At 33.0% G+C, this 22,272-nt stretch overlaps 1 protein-coding gene and 1 pseudogene across 1 annotated transcript; one reads left to right on the top strand and one right to left on the bottom strand.

Annotated features, from left to right (window-relative positions):
- Positions 1-4,465: 4,465 nt before the first annotated feature.
- On the bottom strand, positions 4,466-7,124 carry LOC114188450 (uncharacterized; annotated as a pseudogene).
- A 6,596-nt stretch (positions 7,125-13,720) lies between these two features.
- On the top strand, positions 13,721-16,435 carry LOC114187576 (GDSL esterase/lipase At4g26790-like). The gene is made up of 3 exons (XM_028075851.2): positions 13,721-14,207; positions 15,335-15,827; positions 16,217-16,435. The coding sequence occupies exons 1-3, from the start codon at positions 13,821-13,823 to the stop codon at positions 16,402-16,404; spliced, it is 1,068 nt and encodes a 355-aa protein (XP_027931652.1). The 5' UTR covers positions 13,721-13,820; the 3' UTR covers positions 16,405-16,435.
- The last annotated feature ends 5,837 nt before the right edge of the window (positions 16,436-22,272 follow it).

Below are 22,272 nucleotides of genomic sequence, written 5' to 3'. Positions count from 1 at the left end.
AAGTAGTGAATTTGATCCATGCTTGCTTCAGATGAAAGCTTGTTAGTAAGTGGAGTTTTTTAAATAATCTTTGGCTTACAACATTGTTGTCATTTTCGTAAACATGTGCAACTAAACATGGGTGACCTTCAATTAAACACCTTTTATAGGAAACTTGAATTGCTATTCCAAACCCACAATCGAAGCTCTGATACCAAATGACGTGTTCCCCATTTGCACAAGAGTTGACATAGGATTTTTAGGGTTAAAACCTTGTAGGAAACTTGGAAAGTTAGTAAAAAAAGTAAATAGAAAAGTGGCTGAAATTTCAGTTTGGACAATAATTTAGAATCGTTGATGTCTCATGTTATAAAACTCCAATTAAGGTGATTCCAAAACGACATGAAAATTCAAGTTCTGAACTTTAGTTTAGGCTTAAGAGTCAATAATTTTGGACGAGTAGAACGAGAGTTATGACCATGAGATAAATCTGAACAAAATTAGTTTTTTTTTGAAAATTGGGTGAATACTATCAGAAAAACGCTAATTACCGACGATCATAATCCGTCGGAAATGTGCATAATTCGTTGGTAATAACATTTTATCGACAGACTTCCGACGGCAACAAATCCATTGATAAACCGCACGTCGGTAATCATTTACCGACGAATTGTTCAAGTCCGCCTGTAATTACCGACGGAAACATTCGTCGCTCTGACCGTCAGTTATTACCGACAGATTATGCGGTCAGAAATTACCGATGGCCTTATCCGTCGGTAAATCCATTCTTGAAGTCCACGTTGTTACCGACGGATATATCTGTCGGTAATTACCGAGGGAAACATCCGTCGGAAATTACCGACAGCCTTATCTGTCGGTAATGGCGTGGACTTCACGAATGGATTTACCGACGTATAAGGCCGTCGGTAATTCGTCGGTAAGAGTCAAAAATTGGTCTGGGTTTATTTATTTTTTAAACATTCCACAATACCTGCATATAGAAAATTTCAACACAGACAAATCCAACCGTCCAACATTCCAGCATTCCATTTTATCAAATATTATATAATTATGAAACTCCATCACAATATAAATATATATATATATATATATATACATATATATATATATATATATATATATATATATACATATATATATATATGTATATATATATATATATACATATACATATATATATATATACATATATATATATGTATATATATATATATACATATATATATATATATGTATATATATATACATATATATATATGTATATATATATATATATATGTATATGTATATATATATATACATATATATATATATATATATATATCAGATGACACACTAAATTGTTTATAAAACAGAGAAAATTGGTCTGTAGCACAGAAATGTTTACATAAGCACGATCAGTACCAAGAAGGAATAATAATACACAAGTTTATTAAGTACATGCTGAAGAAAGTTTGTCTTAAAAACAAGAAAAACTAATAATCTTCATAATCAGGAGAAGATTCTTCATTTAAATTATTGTCCTCTTCATTATTTTGTTGCTGAGGATGAGGTGGAGGGATTTCAGAGTTTTGTTGAGTAAGGTTTGGCTGTTGTGGCTGTGGTTGTGGCTGCTGAAGACGAGTTTGAGCATCCGGAGGGAGATATTGCAGAACTAGGGACTGAAAGGATCAAAACTCAGACCTCAATTGCTCATTTTCCTCCAGGCTACGTGAAAGTTGCTGCCTAATATTAGTGAGGTCCTCAATATTAGAAGAGGAAGAAGGTGGTAGTTGGTTCAAACTTTCTTTTGGACCAACATATTTTGAAACAAGTTGACCAACCCCATAAAGTCTTCCTTTCTTTTTCCCTCCTACTGTCTCAATCCAGCACCTAGTCCTGATAGAATCATCCTATGTATGATCAACAGAGGATTGCTCTTGTGTTCCATCAGCACATGAGGAAACCTCAGATCTGACTTGAGAAAGCCTAGTCTGAAATTCTTCCTGTAAGTAAACAATGAACAATTATTATTTTGTGGTGGGATACATTTAAGAGTAAATAATTTTGAACAATAAAAGAGACTTACATTTGTCTTCCTAGACCTCTCATCCACATACTCGCTAGTACCCTTCCGAATATGTGTCTGCTGAAAGACTTCATCAAGAAACACATGGCGTCCCAACTCACGTGCCTGCAATAAAATGTTATAGAGTTAGATTTGATTTGATTTCAAACTTTAAAAATGTAGTTCAAATGTGACAAATACAAACAGTTAATGTGTTTACCATACGAAGGGCATGCTCGTAAATGGTAATGGATCCACCTGTGTGTAGGGTTCCACCTGTTTCAGAAGCCCTATTCTTCTTAGCTGCAATACATTTGCTCTGATAACTTGGAGAATTCCAATCTTCCAGTAGCCTTGTCCACACATCATTAGGAATCCATTCTGGCCTTTCTCTAGCCATTCTAGCATCTCTAAACATCTCAGATAGACGATGAGAAGCTCTGCTGTTGAAATTTCTCTTAATGGAAATTTCATGCTCTGGTGCCCACTGAACTCTCCTTTATAACACAATTTAAACATATAAAACATTATAAGTATATTAAACATGGAATAATAGTTAACAACTTAATTTACCTATATATAATAAGTTAGAACACGTTACCATGAAACGTTGCCAGAAAATGTCCTTGTCTTTTTCAGGTATTGATCCCCATGATGGCCAAGGATTAAGAAATTGTTGTTTGATTGTCTTTATGATAGCCTGTGAAGCAACTCTAGATGGAAAAAACCTATAATTCATGGAAAATTGTCAGAAGATGAAAGAAGTTACATAATATAAACAATGAGAATAACTGAATTTAAATATTACCCTCGACCGACAAGTTCAATCATCGGGCGATCCTGCAGAGGAGGGTCAGGTTCTGCATCCAAATCAGGATCAACCATAGGCTGTGTGGCAACTATATCACCTGCAACTAGGGATGGTGTAGACTGCAGAGGAGGGCCACCAATCGAGGCTGGAGATGGTACAGTATGAGGTGATGAGGATGCTCTAATGTTTGTAGAAGGGGTATGTAACCCAGTGTGTGGAGTTGAGGAAGATGAGGATGGTATATGTGAGGGTGGTATAGAAGGGGCCCTGGGAGCAACAACATGGGTATGCAACCCTATGGGTGGAGGTTGAGAAGATGAGGACGACATATGAATCGCCAGGATAGATGTAAGGTTATGTAACCCTGTGGGTGGAGGTGGAGAAGATAAGGATGGCATATGTAAGCCCGGGGTAGGGGTGATGGGTCTGAGTGAAATCCGAAGCACATAATTATTACGTCTCTTTCTTGTTTTTGCAATACCTTTCCCCTTATCAACAGGGGGTGGTCGAGGTGGATCTTTCGATGACATGGCGTATGGAGTTTAGGATCTAAGTATCAAACAAATTAAGATGGTGTATGATAATAAACAAATATATCAACTTAATAACTATTCATTAGACATATTACACAAGTTGAAGTACAACAACAAAAAGTTCTAATGAAATGAAGAAAAAACAAACATATTAAAAAGTTCAGTACAAAAACAAAAAAGACAAAGTTAGTCATTATCATCACTTTCATCCTCATCGTCGTCCTCCTCTTCATTTCAGTTTCATCTTCTTCTTCTTCATCTAGATCTTCCTCCTCCTCCTCCTCCTCCTCTTCTTCTTCTTCTTCTTCTTCTTCTTCTTCTTCCTCCTCCTCCTCCTCCTCCTCCTCTAACTCTTCATCATGACCTTCTATGTGATGAAATCTAGATACATGTTCTACTTCAATTACTTCGTTGACATGTGACATTTCATCAACTTGGTAAGGGACATCGTCTTCCACCTCATTTGATTCAATGCAACCTCTCGGCTTTGTTTTAATTGCAACACACCAACCACGATTGTCTTTTCGAGATGGTGGATATTGTACATAATATACTTGTCTAACATTGTATGCCAAAATAAATGGATCAAATGGTTGGTACCTTGAAGTCATGTGAATGTCCACAATGTTATATTTAGGATCCACTCTTGTACCTTTCCTTGAGGGATCAAACCATTCACAAAAAAAAGTACAACTTTCTTTGGTTTATTAGAAGTATTGTACTCTAGTTCATATATTCTATGAATGATCCCATAAAAATCATCTTCACCTCCTTCGGTAAGGCCCTTCACATGAACACCACTATTTATAGTCTTTCTCCCTACAAATATAGAAAGATAGATGTAGAATTTTGATACATTAAAATCCATTTGTTGCATAATTAATGGTACAATACATACTTGATATTGGAACCATTCAGGAAACTCTGAATGAATACGAGCAGAAGCACTACTCTCAGGTATTTGCAAGCATATAAGGAATGAGCTGGTGAAAATAAATTCCAATGCTATCAATTAACACATGAATCGATTGATTAACACATGAGGAATGAGTTGTTCACAAAGGAGGATATAACTTACTCAAGATATGGTTTGACTTCAGTGCAATTGATTAACACATGAACATGAGCAGATTTGAACTCTGTATCAGTTAACCAATGAATCGATTCTCTCCCTGCATGTCGACCTTTTTGCTGAAAAACAGACAACATTGACACATCTCTTTGACATTCAACTTCATTGCTCTAATTGCGTGATGACAACATGAAGTTGTTGAAGTAATGAGAACAAAAGTATGTTGTCTCACGATGTAAATAAGATGCACAAATAGAACCTTCAACTCTTGCTTTATTTTTTATTGATCGTTTTGAATCACCCATGAATCTATACAAATAAAAAAATACATCATGATGAAAAATTGGTCAGAAAATTAATTATAAATATGAATAGGGAGGTCCTTTAGTACCTTTCAAATGGATACATCCATCTGTATTGCACTGGTCCACCCAACAATGCTTCATGGGGGAGATGAATAGGAAGATGTTCCATGAAATCAAATAATCCAGGAGGGAATATTCTCTCTAATTTGCAGAGAATAATTGGAATATTTTCCTCCATTCTTCTTAGGCATTCCTCTTTTAATGTTGTAGAGCACAAATCTTTGAAAAAATGGCTAATTTCAGTAAGAGGATTTAAAACATGAATGTGCAAAGCACTAAATGCAATAAGAAGTAATGACTCCATGAATACATGGCAATCATGACTTTTCATTCCATGGATTCTTCCCTTTTCAACATCAACACATCTAGCCAAGTTGGAACTATAACCATCTGGCATCTTAAGTTCCTTTATCCACCGACAAACTGATTTAGCTTCATTTGGAGTTAAGGTGTAATTCGCTTTAGGCTTTAATATTTTCCCATTATCTTGAACCTTCAACTCCAAGTCTTTTTGCTTGCAATACAATCCTAAATCCCTTATTGCCTTCTCATTGTCCTTTGTCTTTTCCGTCACATTCATAACAGTATTGAATATGTTTTCAAAGAAATTTTTTTCAATGTGCATTACATCAAGATTATGCCTTAACAAATTATCTTTCCAATATGGAAGATCCCAAAAAATACTTCTTTTTGTCCAATTATGCCACTCTCCATATCCATCTATCCGTGTTACATTGTTTTCAGTGACTTTTGGAAAATGTTTCACTCTTCTCCAAACTTGTAATGGTGTCAACCTAGGAGGTGGCCCATCTGTTTCAACTTGCCCTTTTCGAAAGGCTTTAATATTTCTCCTAAAGTGATGGTCATTAGGTAAGAACCTACAATGTGAGTCAAACCAACAACTTTTGCGACCATAATTTAACGTGAATGACTTATTGTGCTCCATGCAATGCGGACAAGCTAATCTACCATGTGTGCCCCAACCAGATAACATTCCATAAGTAGGGAAGTCATTAATAGTCCACATCAAACATGCCCTTATCATAAAATTTTGTTTCCTTGAAACATCATAGGTCAAGATACCAACCCACAACTTCTTCAAATCATCAATTAAAGGCTCCAAGTAAACATCAATAGAGGCCTTTGGATTGGATGGCCCTGGTATAAGACAACTCAAAAACATATAAGGTTTTGACATGCACATTTCTGGAGGAAGATTGTATGGAGTAACAATCACGGGCCAACAAGAATATGGTGAAGATGAAGCCTGAATGTAAGGGTTAAATCCATCTGAACATAGATCAAGTCGCACATTGCGTGGATCAGACGCAAAGGTAGGATGTTTACGATCAAAGTGCTTCCAGGCTTCACCATCAGATGGGTGGCGTAACATTCCTTGGCTTTGGTTTTCATGATGCCAAGTCATATGTGGCGCAGTTTGCATAGAAGCAAACATTCTTTGTAATCTTGGGATTATAGGCAAATAGAACATTGACTTAACTGGAATTGGTTTTTTGCGCCTTGATCCTTGATGAAGTGGATGATATCTTGGTTTGTGACAAAATTTACATTCAAGCAATGCTGCATATTTTTTTCCACTATCATTGTCATAAAAGAGCATACAACCACTCACACAACAATCAATCTTCTTAGCCTCCAATCCCAACTTTGATACTAACCTCTTAGCGTCATAATAACTCTTTGGCAAGCTCATATTTGGTGGTGTGAGATCTAACAAAAGTTTGGTGAAAGCCTCTAAGCATTGGTTGGGAATATTCCAATTAGACTTATAAGATAGAAGTCTAACATATACTGACAATTTAGAGTCTTTTGCCCCTTCAAATAAAGGTTGATTTGCCTCCGCCAACAAATTATAAAACCTTTGTGTGGATTCATTAGGACGCTCTTCTAAGTTAGTGTCGTTGGGTTGTTGGTTTGATTGAAATTGACACAAAGCGTTATTGACCATCTCTTCCATGTCACACAATTGCTCCATTTCAGCAGTATGTACACCATCTCTAGGGACAAAATTATCACCTTCAATTAAATCAACTGGCATATCTTCACCATGTAATGTCCAAATCCAGTAATTTGGTATGAACCCTTTTTTATAAAGGTGAACTTTTACAATCTCATCTGTCAAAATCCTTGTACAGTCACACTTAATGCATGGGCATCTAATCCCACCTTCAAGTTCAAAATATCTAGACTGTCTTGCTACTCGAACAAACTCTTCAACGCCTAAGACAAAAGACTCCTTCAATCCCCTTCTACCACTATAACAACGATCATACATCTATGCACGATTCAAAGCAGGTTCGCCCATGTTCTATATCACAATAAATGGTTTAAATTAGAATGTAATGGGGAGAATTGAAATAAAGTGGAGACATGCATGTCCCCATGTATTGCTTAAGATCATGATATTGTCGGGATATATCTTACTAATTAAGTAAGATATCCAAATATTAACACAACTACAATGTCCTAATTGGAATGCAAGTCCCATGACTATGCAGACCATTTTAGCTAAAATTTTCTTACTTTACATTTTCATTAACTACATTAATATAGTTCATTGACTACTTAAATTAGCAGCATGATAATACTTAGCAATAATCACATCAGGTGGAAAGAAATTATACCTCAGAAAAGGTACTAGGCAACCTTTTAGGGAAATCCTTCCTTGCTACTGTAATTTACCTCCAGATCCACCTTCACCCTTTCCTCCCCTATCATAGTGCATAAATAAATATTAGTCTTCATGCAAATGAATATATCAAAACAATCTGAAATAAAGAAGCATAAGCAATGGTTGATTGAATCTGTTATACAATTTGGAGGGAAATTCAAATCTGCTTACAAAAAACACAAAAATCAACTAGAAATTGGTCAAAATGAGCTTAAGACTATCCAATCAGCAAAGGAAATGTTGAGAAATGATGCAAAAACAATGTATTTAGTATATGAAAGATTAAAACTAAGCTAAAAGTGAGCAATATCAAGGAAAACGAAAACTGAGGTGGAGACTAACTTGTATGGCTAGTTTATGAATCTCTAGTCTAGCTAAATACCTAACTTCATTATTTTTTCATTCAATTAGTGTGACTAAGTTGTGTGGCCTATTTTTATGCAGAAAAAGTAAACCAAGGACAGAAAAACTAACAAAAACAAAGAAAGAATGCAGTAACTTGGCTGAAAAGTTGACCAAAAGTTGACTTTTTGCCTTTTTCCTCTAATCTGAAATCTATTATGCGAAACTGGTATAAACAGGACCAAGGACCTACTCAACAAAGTTAAAATCACTCAGGGATCCTAAGGAACAAGTCAAAACTGAAATCCTACCTAAAACTCAAAATTTCACTACCTAAAACCTCTAAAAACACCTTAAAGATAGGCTAAAACTAAGTTTATGCTAAAGCACGGGTAGAACTACCACTAAACTACCTAGACAAGGTTAAAATGACTTAAGAAAACTTAATCCTAAGTCACAAACTATCTCCTAAATGATTTACCAAAAATCACTACCTAAAACCAAGACTATTCTACAAAATTGACCCTTTTGTGTATGCATGTACTAAGCTAACCTATGGAAGTTTAATCTAACTATCCTAACATGTTTCTAATGGCAAAATATGAATAGAAAACAACTCACACTGCTAAAACTTACTAAAGCTCAAAATCTAGCTACCTAAGACCTAAAACTACCACTAAATTATGCTAAAACTCCAAAAAATTAGAAATTAAATAAACTACTGCACATAACTTTTATAGAACTACTTGGAAAACTTCCAATTATCAAAAGAAAGGTTGAGAACAGATGAGAACTCATAATTAACAACCTAATTCGAATTTGCCTAGTAAAAACCCAAAAAATGAACTAGAAATGGTCAAAATGAGCTAAGACAATATGAACTAAGTGAAAACACACTATTTTTTTCAGATTTCAAAACAATTCCAATTTAAGTTTCTTTCTCAGGGGGTTTCTCTCTCCCTTTTTAGGATTGAGGTCTCATAACCTAATTGATATAGGCTCATACTATTCAAATTCTTGGCAGCTTTGAAACTCTATTCACTACCTTTAATGCAATTCATATTTTTGTTAATCATACCCTATGTAGTTCATATTTTTAGAATGAGATTATTATATGGGAGCTGAAAAATGATTCTAAACTATTCTCATAAGACTTAACTTATAAAAAATTAAATTTGTGGCTTTTTTGTATGAAAGTTGAGATTGATTGGTTGTGGCTGTAAAGGATGCCCAATTTCACAGTTTATCACCCATCCCTATGGCTGTTAAGGATGCCCAATTTCAAAGTTTTAGAAATAAGAACATAATTAAACTTGATGCACAATTTGATCAACGATTTGGTTCAAAACTACACAAAATCCTAATCAACCAACTCAATTAAACAAAAAACAAAACACATCACTCAATAAGGGATCGAGACAATGAAATGGGAAAATGGCACACACCTAGCAATGACAACTGAATTGGGAAACACAATCAATCGAGACATGCTTGTATGAGACATGAACACATTCACACAATGAATCAATCAACTTAATAACTTAATGGAATCTAAAACAAAACCAAGCAATCAAATTTGGATCCAACAAAGCAATCAATTCGAAAATGCAGTGAAATCAGAAAGGGAAAATTGATCAAACCTAGTGTCTCACGTCTCTTGCAAAGAACCCATAATATTGCAGCTTTCCCGCCTGCCCGCTACTGCTAAACCCAACCGGACATCATCTCCCCTTACCAATTTCAGAATCAACGATAGTGAGAACAAGTTTTGGGATAAAAAATTCAAACAAACATAATGGCAGTTGACACTTACCACTACATTGATGTTGCCGGAGAATGCATCGTCGTCCAAGATCAACACACACTACGCTACAGGAGGCTCGCGCCAGAGAATGCACGAAGCAGATGAGGCAGCGGCAAATTGCGCCAGAGAACACGCGTCAGGGCATGAACGGAAGAATCACGGTGGAGCGACACACGCAGTGGTCACGACAATTTTCTGAAAGGCACTGGGTTTTGGTGATTTTGGGGGAAGGGGGTAAACTGAAAATGGTGGAGGGGAAAGTGAAATCTTATTTTCATTTGGTCGAGAATTTACCGAAGGATCTTCTCCGTCGGTAAATAAGAAACCCAATTCACATAGGACATTACCGACGGATCCTTCCGTCGATAAATAAGAAACCCAATTCACATAGGTCATTACCGACGGAAAGATCCGTCGGTAAATAAATCATCAATATTCGTCGGTACATCCGTCGGAAAATAAACTTTACCGACGAATATTTATCCGTCGGAACATATCCGTCAGTAATCAATGAATTTCTTGTAGTGGAAGAAGAAAGAATAAGAGGTGAATATGAAAGGTGAAAGGAAAGAATCACTCTTTCGAAATGAGGCAACACAAAGGATGGAAAAGTCATTTGATACAGCCAAGGATTCTTGAATCACTCAAGAACTTAGGAGAATCACTCTCACTAAGATAGAAGAGATGAACTCTAGTATTTCTGACTCAAACTCAACTTGTTTTCATTAAAAATGCTTAAATAGAAGCTTTAACCATTAGAATTACAAAGGACTCACTAATTGTAATTACACCCCACTAAAGTTAATAATAATCCACTTAAGTTAATAATGACCCCATTACCTAATGCCTGATTATAACTGAAGTTGTGGCAAACAAAAGTCACCAAAAAGCATTCAACTATGCATCCTATTAGTCTCCCAAAGGCTGATGACTAAGATGCTAATTGGACCCTTTTTCAACTTGAAAATAAAACAAAAACTTAAGCCCATTAATTGATTAACCAAAAACATATTTTGGTAAGCCAATTTTACACATGATTAGGCCATTATTTAAGCATACTAGTAACATAAAAAAAAAAAAAAACTACAACAAAATGGCATGTTAGTCCTCCTCCATTTGGGCCATGATGCAATTCACATCACTTCCTCAACTACTTTTTCAACTACATTGCGTGTATGTGGACTGTGAATGGGAAGTGAAGCTGCTACACTCGAAAATCTAACAAAAGCAAAGAGTGATTAGGTAAATTTAATGTATTTCCTTTTCAAATCTCCTCATCTATAAGATCAAAATTCCATCCTTCACTTTAAATTCGTCATTGAATATGAATGCAAATCAGCATAAACAAACACGGAGGACACTTACTCGCCCATCTATGTCTAAGTACACCTGGGGATGATAATGGGTTGGACTGGACACGGATAGTGCTTATCCGCTACTCGATCCGCAACATAAAAATTTACCGTTACCCGCCTTGTTGCCATCACATACTCGTTTAAAAATTTTAACGGGTTTTAAAAAATCCACAGATACCTGTGAATATTAAAAAAATATAAATTTTTAAAATAAAATTTAAATAGAAGTACAAAAAATGAAATATAAATTAAATTAAATTAAATTAAATTTTAATTAAATTTATTTAATAAAATATAAATTAAATTTTAATTAAATTTATTTAATAAAATATAAATTAAATTTTAATTAAATTTACCTTAAGAAAATATAAATTAAATTTTAATTTTAACTTTTTGCAGTTAACAAATACTTATGAATACAAGTAATATGATATTTGTACCTGACCCATCTATAAACAAATACTAAAATATTCATTACCCCTTATGCACATATAATAGATACTCACAGATACTAACTATTTGTGACAGATTTTATCTGCAAATATCACATACATGAATAATTTTACTATTCCTATGTATAACCTAACATTGCAGTGTAGATAAAATGTTTGCATGCAGAAACAAACGAATTTACCTTAAATTATATTTTTACTTCTATATTTTAAAAATTATAATTATGGATTTTATTTGTTTTAAACTTTAGTCCTTTAATTCTCAATTACCTAAAATTTTGGCTCTTAAATTATATTTAGTAGAAAGTTCCGGTAACTAAAACTAAAAAGTTACAAATAATTGAAAATTAAGACGTGAACATTAAATAATGAAATTGAAATATTAAAATTAAAATGATTAAAGAAAATAGAGATATAAAATTGTGAAAAAAATGAATCTAGGGAACCAATATTCAGAATTTGTAAAATATAAAGAATAAAAATACCACTAAATCAATAACTTATCTATAATTTGTGAAAATTTGAAACTTGAAAACTCTATCTTTGATATATTTTTATTTTATTTGGTTATCCCTATTTTCAATGCATGATCTAACTTTTGCTCTTGTAATTGCCTCGAAGAATTGGTTAAGTATTGAATGCGAAATAAATACATTGAGAAATTTAAGAAGATATGAGCTGGAAACTAGAAGAAGCAAAACCCCTTATTCATTTGTGGCCCATTCTACCAATGCATGGCCCTCTTCTTGACCTGCCTTTTACTTCTTTGGTCCCACAAATATTTAATTCACTGCACAAACTTTGGTTGATATGTCACCTTTCATAATATAATTAAATTCATATCATGCATCCCATTTTATTATTATATGCACAAAATTTATATACACTTGTACTATCACATAAGCTTTTTTTTTTCCTTTAAGGAAATATACCACTATCATAAAAGTTGTTGGCAGTTACATAATACAAAATCACATCACAATTTATATATACAAGCGTTAATGGTATTTTTCTTTAATCAAATTTTAGGATATATTCATGTAAATTTTCAGAAAAGTATATATAGAACACTTTTCCTGATATCTTTGCAACATTATTTTTTGTGAAAAATTAAAATTTGTTAAAAAAAAATAATCTTAGTTCCAGTGAAAGTAAGTAGATGAGTATTGTATTCTAGATTTTATCCGACGAAGTGAAATTCCATGGACCTTGATTCAATTTGAAGACTCAAGTGGGTGAAAATATTTTAAAAATAATTATTCTTTTAATTACTAACTGCAATATAGTGTTTTAATATCCCACCCATTACCAGTCACAGCTAACTGGTCAATCGGTTCATTTCCCCCTAACACCATATATATTCTGAAAATATTTTTTATAGATATTTTTTTTGGTATGATAAATAATTAAGAAATAGATAATTAGCTTAATAGATATGTTATGAGTGTATGTTTTTTATTCTAACTTTTTATTAGATCCTTATAATAAATTTTAAGGTGATTGTTCTTAAATAATCAAGTTATTACACAAACGTACTACTGAAGCAAACTATTTGAATTGGTTTGGTGAACTAAATCACCTCATCATCAAGACAGATGAAATCCACCTATTTTTTTCATCAAATTATATGAATTTATAAAAAATAAATAAATAACAAATTTCACTAATTTGTTTAGATATTAGACAAGATTGACGTAAATACATTCAAAAAATTAAAAAGAAAATCACCTTAAATTAAAAGTAATGTATAACTTCAGTTTACAAAAGTTATTTCAAAATTTGGCCAACCACAGAAATGTTCTGCGAAATTCTGCACAATTTTAAGACTACATTTCCCCTTTCTAATCTGACTGTCAATTATCAGGTAGAATATAATTTATCTGATTCTTGTTACTGTAAATTAAGGAGTAGAGTTTGACCTAATCCGTGAAACCTATCATTAATTTGTTTATAAAATTGGATAATTTTTTATACATCATTTTAAGAAGATTTTATTAAAGAAAAATTATTCCATATTTTGAATATATATACATTATTTGTTAATAATATTTTCCAATAGAAGCTGGACAGATTTTCATATTGTGTTGATTGAAAAAGAAGGCAACATTGCTTGGTTTCACTCAACAACATGGAATTGCTTTGAGGTTGCAAGTTACTATTAGGAAACAGTAGTTAATTAATGGCAAAGCCTGCCACCTAATTAATTAACTTTTGTCTCTATTTTTGGCGTTCATCACTTTCGAAGTAACATGAGCAGACCAAAGCAGAAAACCCTCTATCATAAATACCACTCTGGTGTCTGCACTCTGCTGCATAAATACTACCCTTTTGCAGCATCATCACTCTGATGAGTGCAATGGGTAGAATGGGAAAAGGGTATGCTCTATGGCTCCTCTTCATCACTCAAATCTTCATCTTGGTACATTTTTCTGCATGCAAAGTTCCTGCAGTTATAGTTTTTGGAGACTCCTCAGTGGATTCGGGTAACAACAACTTCATTCCCACCGTTGCTAGGAGCAACTTTGAGCCATATGGAAGAGACTTCTTCAATGGCGACCCTACTGGAAGGTTCTCCAATGGCAGAATCCCTCCTGATTTTGTCTCTGAGGCCTTTGGAATCAAGCTTTCAGTTCCTGCATACTTGGATCCTGCTTATACCATATCAGATTTTGCAACTGGTGTGTGCTTCGCTTCTGCAGGAACTGGTTATGACAATGCTACTTCAAATGTTGCCGTAAGTTCTCTCTCTTTCTACCAATCATTTTCAAATACGTCTTTTCTCCTTTCATCTTTTGAGATCATCTTAAAAAAAAATTATTAAACGGATTTAGGATTCGAACATTTTCTATTTGGATTTCTTTTTTGTGGTTTTGTATTTTGATGGTATAAAATCTGTAGGGGTAAGTTGTATCTTTCAACTACTCATTCTTGATGATATGCATTCTCTTATCAAAAGTTTTACAACATGCATTTACTTTTTCTTTTATTTCACATCCATTGATCTATTTTCTTGTATTTCTTTATTTATTTTCAATTCATTTACCTGACATGTTTATTAATTTATCTTTATTTGTTCTATCTTCCTATCTCTGTTACCCTTTTATCACAACTTTCTCCGTTTAAGGGTACGAACAGAATCATAACTCTTTCTTGGACAGGTTTCAGGATGTAGTTGGTCGTTCCAAAAAATAGGTTTTTATTTATGATTGCTAATTTTACAAGCCACGATAAAGATGTCGGCTTTATTTTTTAAAAAATATCTATTAATGATGGAAATCAGATTTTGTTATTTTTATCATTTTCTGTGTGTAAAAATTTGAAAATATAAAATATGGTACTTTTATTAAATATTGAAAAAAGGGAGTAGTTCCTAAACAAGACAAGACTGATCTTTTTCATAACTGTTTGGAGTTAAAATAAGTCCAAATATTTGCAGGTACTTTGTTTGGATGCCTGCCATATTTGTGGTAAAATACTTTGTCCTTATTTAATTTCTAAAATTTTGAAAACATGTTTTCACATTTTAGATTGTTTTCAATTTTTATCCTTCTATCATTTTAATATATGAATTTTACTATGACAAACCGTTAGAAATGTCAAATCAAATACATGTTTACTCTATCTGTCTCCTAATAATTACAGAATTTAAAACATGTGTGCACAATAATTGAGAAAACAATAAATATATTATTTTTAAAATAATTTCATTAAACAACTCACACTCACTACCTCAATGCACTATGTTAATTAATTTATATTTGACTTTTAAAAACCAAAGAAAAACTTATTTGATCCAATGATAAACAGTGGTAATAAAGTTATAAGTTTTTGAAGCCCATGATGAATTTGATAATTTTGCAGCGTGTGATACCTCTATGGAAAGAAGTAGAGTACTACAAGGAGTACCAAGAGAAGTTGAGGGCACATCTTGGTGAGGAGAATGCTAATGAAATACTAAGTGAGGCATTGTATTTGGTTAGCATAGGAACCAATGATTTCCTTGAAAACTACTATGCCCTAACTGAAAGAAGGTGTGAGTTCCCCAGTGTTCAGGAGTATGAGGACTTTCTCATAGGCCTTGCTGAAAACTTCTTCACACAAATTTATGGCCTTGGAGCAAGGAAAATTTCTCTCACTGGGTTACCTCCTATGGGGTGTCTTCCACTAGAGAGAGCAATGAACGTTTTGGAGTTCCATAATTGTGTGGAGGAATACAACAATTTGGCTTTGGAGTTCAATGGAAAGTTGGGGTGGCTTGTGTCAAAGCTCAACAATGACCTACCTGGCCTTCAAATGGTAGATGCAAATGTCTATGATATCTTCCTCCAAATCGTTAAAAATCCTTCTGCTTTTGGTAAGTTCTTACAATTTCCATTAATTGTTCTTTTAAAAGAATGGGTTTTGATATCTTCTCTCCTGGATTCAATGAAAATATGTAGTGTAATATTATTTTAATTGATGATTAAACCGCATATGAAATTGAAGGAGATAAAGAGATGAGATGTCACCACTCATCTCGACCATTACCACTATTTGTAAGTGCACTAGTGACTCACTAATGTACTTGCAGAGTTGATGTGGTTTGAATGTCAACAAAAATAGTCATACGACATTTTTTCATTGGATTCACATGAAAGGATATCAAAGTCTCTTATTTTAAAAGGATATCGAAGTCACCCTCAATTTGATTCTTGATTATTTTAAAAGGGCAATGTTGTACTTAAACTGTTTTTGGATTTGTAGGTTTTGAGGAAGCAAAAACGGGATGTTGTGGAACAGGGAGATTTGAGATGGGTTTTCTATGTGACCCAAAATTTACATGCCAAGATGCAAATAAATATGTATTTTGGGATGCATTCCACCCCTCACAAAAAACAAGTCAAATAATCTCAAACTATTTGATAGAAAAACATCTAGCAATGTTTCTTTGATTATTGAACGACACAAGAGGAGTTTAGATTCTGTGTGATTTACCATATAATACAATTATATATACTATGTACATTGGTATATATAACAACGTTTATACAATCTTATTATATGGAAAATAAGTACTAATTGCATATGTATGTAGTTGTTCTTGGATGTTTCCATAAGAATGATCCAGTTAAACTTTGCATGTTGTCAAAAGCATGTAAGCTTCTTCTGAAGATAACAGACAATGATTCTTCTGATAATACTCACATATTGTTCAAGTTCTGCATAACATTTGTGATTACTTCATCTTCGTGAAAGAGGATGTTGTTGCTATTTAATACGTGAAAATGAGTACAAAAGTAGGGTTGAAATGTTGAAATAATCATCTTCATGTTCAGAGAAAGGCTTCTTTCAATTTGAGTTCACTTCTATGGAGGATTTCTGTTTTGTTGTGCTCTTGTTGTGAGTTGTTGAACCTTGGTTTCTTATGTTTATTTGCATTACCTCCGAATTTATTAACCCTTCCACGATGGCTAAAACTCAATGTAAGGTTAAAAAGATGAAATTTCCTCAAAAAATCTATTTCATTGCATTTCGGCGGGGCCGTCTTAAGGCCCAAGGCCCGTCTTAAGGCCCAAGGCCCGCCTTAAGACTCAAACAAGTAAAGTCTTTGATTTAGATTCTTAGAAAAAAATCTTCAAAAGAAAAATAGTATTAATATATTTTTATTAAATTAATTATAAAATTATATTTGAAAATAAAATTTAATTAAATTATTATGAGTGATTATTAATTTTTATAATAAAATCGTTTTATTAGTAAAATGATCTCATTTTTAAGTTTGTTTTAGTTCTTAAAAAATTATGATATATTTTAATATAAATAACTGTATTAATAAATAAAGATATTTCACTTTTAAATTTGTTTTAGATCTCTCTATCCTTTAAGGTTGGTCATATTTGAACGAATGTATCATGAAAAAAATAAAGGGTTGTTTGCTAAGGTTTTAGTTGATATTGATATGCAATAACCTTAGTTGGATCAGATTTTGGTGGAGTGTTAAGGCTTGCTTTTTTTCCCACCAGAAGAACATGAAAGTCTCCCAAAATTGCTCTTTATTTAAAAATGAATAAATAATGGGTCATTCTTTGTTTAAATATTCACTCATTTAACAAGCACCAAGTGCAAAAAGTAGATTCAATGACGACTTACTATGACGATTGAAGGGCACCTGTCATAATAAGTTGATCGGTGACATATTTGTAATAAAACCTTAAACTTATTATGACCATTGTAGGTGGACCTGTCATAATAACTTCACAGATTGATGGCTCTTTTGTAATGATGGTTGAACTTATTATGATTGGTGTAAGTGACTTGTCATAATAAGTGGAGTGATGGGAGTTATTCTGTTGGTTATTGAAAGATCTGATATAGTAAATATTTACCATATTTGTTACTTTGATACCTAACATAGTATGTTTAAATTCTTTATTTCTCCAAGTCTCGTTGTGTTCCACTCAATCTTCCTCCTAGAAGCAATTCCCATCTATTCTTCCATCTACTCTTAATTATTTTCATTATCTTCTTTAATATAAAGAACACTATTATTGTATAACGCTAAGTCACTTATAACATTTCGGACTTGCTCAACTACATCACTCCTAAATATACAAACATAAATATGGTTTTTAGTATAATGAGAAATTTTTTAAAAAAAGATGATATTTAAACTAATCTCTCTTTACTAAGATATCTTCACACAATAAGATTTCTATCGACAACATTCAAATTATCGATAGGTTGTCATGAAATTGAACCCATGCTACATCTTTGCACTACATCGAGATGTGTAACAATGTTTTCCACTAATCCTTTCTAATGTGGAAATTAACAGTCCTTGGAAAACAAAAAAATGTCCTTCACACAAGCACCACAAAGACTAGAATAAAAATAAATAATTAAAAAGGAAGAGAATCAAACACACAATAATTTAACGTCGTTTGATCAGAGCTTTAACAAACTCCAGTTTACATCTACAAATAAACATCACTAAACATAAGCTCTTCCTCTTACTAATTATAAAAGGAATTGAATAGATATTACAACTACAATATGGTTCTCTCAAGAATAATGAAAGTTCATTTGTGCTCAAGAACTCTTAGTTACATCATGTTTTGCATAAGGGGTCTACTTATACAACACAACAATAACTAACTCTCCATAAACCATGCTACATATGAGGCAACATAATATGTAATGCATGGGACATGTATTTCACTCTTAACCTAAGATGCAAAAACACATTGATATATACAACTAGTTGTACAAGACATTCTTCCATCAAATGACGTACCTCCAAATGATCTTGATTAGATGCATTTTACTCAGTTGGATAAGAAGCTTACACCACAAAACCCATAAAGAGAAAACACACATGTACCATAACAACCAAGACAATAAGATTTTATTGAACCAATTTTCAACAAATCTTCATCTTAGTTAAGGATAAATCTATTGACTGATATCATTAGACCTAGAAAATGACATTTTATAAATGATAATAATTTAAAAATTGTGAGACTCGATTATTTTAATATTAAAAGGTTTTAATATAAATAGTTTTGTTATAAATGAGTTTCATTATTTTAAAACACACTATCTCTAGAAACCATTTTTCTAGAGTTCTCCAACTTCTCTCTAGGAGTTCTCGTCCTTTGTTCACCTGATTGAAGAACTGAGACTATAGGAATGATCCTTGTGGCGAGCTCTTCAATTTGGACTGAACAATTTCTTCAACTGTGTGGGTTGTTTCCTACTCATTTTTCTTGTGGGTGCTTTTATCCTAGCTTGCATGCGACCATTTTTCTGGTTGCATGTAAGGTTTAATCATCAATACAAATATCTATTAATTAGTGATCATGATGGTAGGTCTTGATTGTTATTGCGATGTTTATATGTGTAGATAGAACATCATGTGTGGTTAGAGGTAGTTTGGAGTTCTTAGAGTTGTTTGGGTCTATTAAGTCGTCTCATTAGGTAAGGGAAGGTAGCCATGATCTTATGTTGTTGATTGTTTATGATTTTGGTCCTTGATTGAATTTAGCAATATGATTTTGACGTGAGTATTATTGGATTGCTTCTACGTAACTAGTTGATAATCTTTTTGTTGATTGTTTGCTGTGATTTGTGATTGAGCTGACTGAACATTGAGTAACTGAACAAGTTGGTACTTACTCCATTCCTGATGAAACTATTTTGAGCTAGAATATTGAAAGAGAAGTACCAAATTGAGCAATTAATCAGGTCCTAAGTCTTTCATAACATAGATTTTCTTCTCTGAATACTGGTATAGCGTTGAAAGGTAGCACGACGGTGTCGGGCGCTGGTTATGTTGAGTAGGTCTTGGGGCAATTTTAACTCCAGACCGCTGATTGCTGGCAGCGACGTTGAGTACCACTTTTTATGAGAGGTTGGGCAATGAGCGTTAACGTTGAGTGCCACCTTTTGCGAGGAGAATTGCACTAAGCGCCACTGCAATGTGCCAGGCCCCTGGAACATCAACATTGGGTGCTATTTTGATACCATTGGACGCTGTTAGTGTTATTCTTGGGTGTGATTTTATTTTCTTTGAATGTTGTGTAATTGTGAAGTAAGGTCTATGATTGGTTTGTATCATGAAACAAAGGTATGTTTGAGTCGTTGTAAGGTATTTCTCGAGGAGGAAATCCCATGGGTGATGTGTTTCACTAGGGTGTGCCTTGAGGTTATGATTGTTCCATTTTGTGAGGTTATCCTGAACTTTACTAGCAATTCATACTCATGTGGAGGAGAATGATTAGGTAGTGAGAGTAGCAAGAAGTCTGGTCATAAAGGTAGTTCCAATATTTTTATGACGGTAACAAGGATTAACCATCTGTGTGGTAGCTCAATAAAGTAGCTCGGTAAAGTTGTTTATATCACCATAAGCACTTGGCTTCACAAGTTTGATTGAAGGCTTAATCACCGATCAATTAGATTAAATCTTGATAATTGACATTATCATGTTTTTTTATTATGTTTATTTGTATCCATTTTGGTATTTTATTATTATCTTTTAGATAATTAAGGTTTTATTTAATAAATTTAGAAAAAATAAGTGTTTGGTTTATATTTTTCGGATAAGTAGAAATCTTTGAGATTTAAAAAGATTATCAAAAGAATTGGATAATTCAATTATGAACACAATTAATTATCAATAGAGTTGGTTATTTCAATTACATATTCAAGTACAAATTCCAAGTCTTATCCAGTTTTGAAAGTCTTTAAATGGAAGGCTCTGCAAAGTAAAAAAGATCCCCCCCTCTTCCCAGCCTTTTGAGGAATAAACATCCCCCTTTGGGGAAGAGTGGGAACTTGATCTAAAAGGAGAGAAGGTAGAGGTTCATTATGGAGGTTGGAAGCATTCATTGTTATTCTTTTCTAGTGTCAAAATGTATCAAAGTAACTAACTCTCAAATTCACAGGGGTTGAACGTAATGAATGTTAACTCTTTGTGAATTCTACTATTCAATATATTTCTTTTCCACCACTCTTGTGTTTTATTCTTGTTCTTAACTTCATGATTATTGTTTGGATATTTGGTTGTACCAGCTGATTGAAAAATAGTTTGGAAAACCTTATTAGGACAGAATAACTAACAAATTTCACAAGGTAGACTTAGATGTGAAACAATTAGTCATTCGTAACATTGAAATTTTGAACTTAATGTGAACTTATAATAAAAATTATTAAGACATTGGGGGTTTTATTATTAAAGTTTAGACTTGTCACTAAGATATTAGAGCTTGTTAAATAATGGTGTGAATGCTAGAGTAAGGAGTATATTGTTTTTTGTTATCACGTTGAATTGGAACATGAAATCCAACACCGGTGAAGTCTCTACTGCTTTTATTAATTTCACCCTTTAATTGCTTTCTATTTCAGAATTTATCTTACTAAAAATTTATTCCTTTTATTATTTTAAATTGTTTAACCTAAATCAGTAAATAATCATAAATTTACTAAACAACATGTGTCTTTATGGGAAAATGATATATGGACTTATTCACTTTATTACTTGTATGATTTGGTACACTTGTCAAAATTGTAACAAGTTTTTGGTGTCATTGTCAGGAACTAATGTTTGGTTTAGTAATATGTATTTTATTTACCAATTTAGGTTTATTTTGTTATATTATATTTTTTGTATTATTTGTGTTTTGTTCAATTTTATTTATAATTAAAATAAATTGTTTAACTTTTCCCTTCTAGTGTTTCCTTATTTTGTATGATAAACAAGATCATTATGGTACTATAAATGGCGAAAATAGATTCTTATTTAGCCAACCTATGAAGTTTTGTCAATACAAGCAGGAGATTATTCCTAGAAGATGGTTTATGGAAGGGTTGAGATTTAAGATCCTTATTCTAGAAGGACAAAATTAGTGATCTGTAAAAAGTTGAAACCTTATAGGTGTGATGAAGGGAAAAAGCACACCAGAAGGACAGATCACAAACCCTAAATATAAGGAGTCGAGCTAAAAGACTTTAAAGGAGCCTTGCTGGAAGGGAACCCCGTATTTTCTAAGTTTTTTCTTCTTCTAAGTTTTGATTTTAAAAATGTTTCACATTAGTTGTTGGGCTACTACTCGTTGCCCCAACCACTATTTTCATTCTCGTTTGGCCATTCTACTCATACAAAGAATTTAAACCATTGTTTTTCATTCACTGCACTACTTTTGGTCGCCCAACAACTATAAACACACTCGTTGGACTACTCTACTCGCCCAACTAGTGGTCATAATTCTTTTCCAAAAAAAAATACGTTTTTATTTTTATTTTTTATAGTCATTTATATTTGA

The sequence above is a fragment of the Vigna unguiculata genome, chromosome 6 (genome assembly GCF_037176805.1).
Source record: "Vigna unguiculata cultivar grain cowpea cultivar isolate G323 ecotype 2 chromosome 6, ASM3717680v1, whole genome shotgun sequence".
Classification (NCBI taxonomy): domain Eukaryota; kingdom Viridiplantae; phylum Streptophyta; class Magnoliopsida; order Fabales; family Fabaceae; genus Vigna; species Vigna unguiculata.
Note: the sequence above shows the minus strand (reverse complement) of the source record. Positions and strands in the feature narration are given on the sequence as shown.

What these genes read in the sequence shown, in the direction of transcription:
- LOC114187576 (XM_028075851.2), top strand. Translation starts at nt 13,821, where the DNA reads ATGAGTGCAATGGGTAGAATGGGAAAAGGGTATGCTCTATGGCTCCTC. An exon ending in ATGCTACTTCAAATGTTGCC is followed by an intron (nt 14,208 to 15,334) that starts GTAAGTTCTCTC and finishes ATAATTTTGCAG; the next exon opens with CGTGTGATACCTCTATGGAA. An exon ending in TAAAAATCCTTCTGCTTTTG is followed by an intron (nt 15,828 to 16,216) that starts GTAAGTTCTTAC and finishes TTGGATTTGTAG; the next exon opens with GTTTTGAGGAAGCAAAAACG.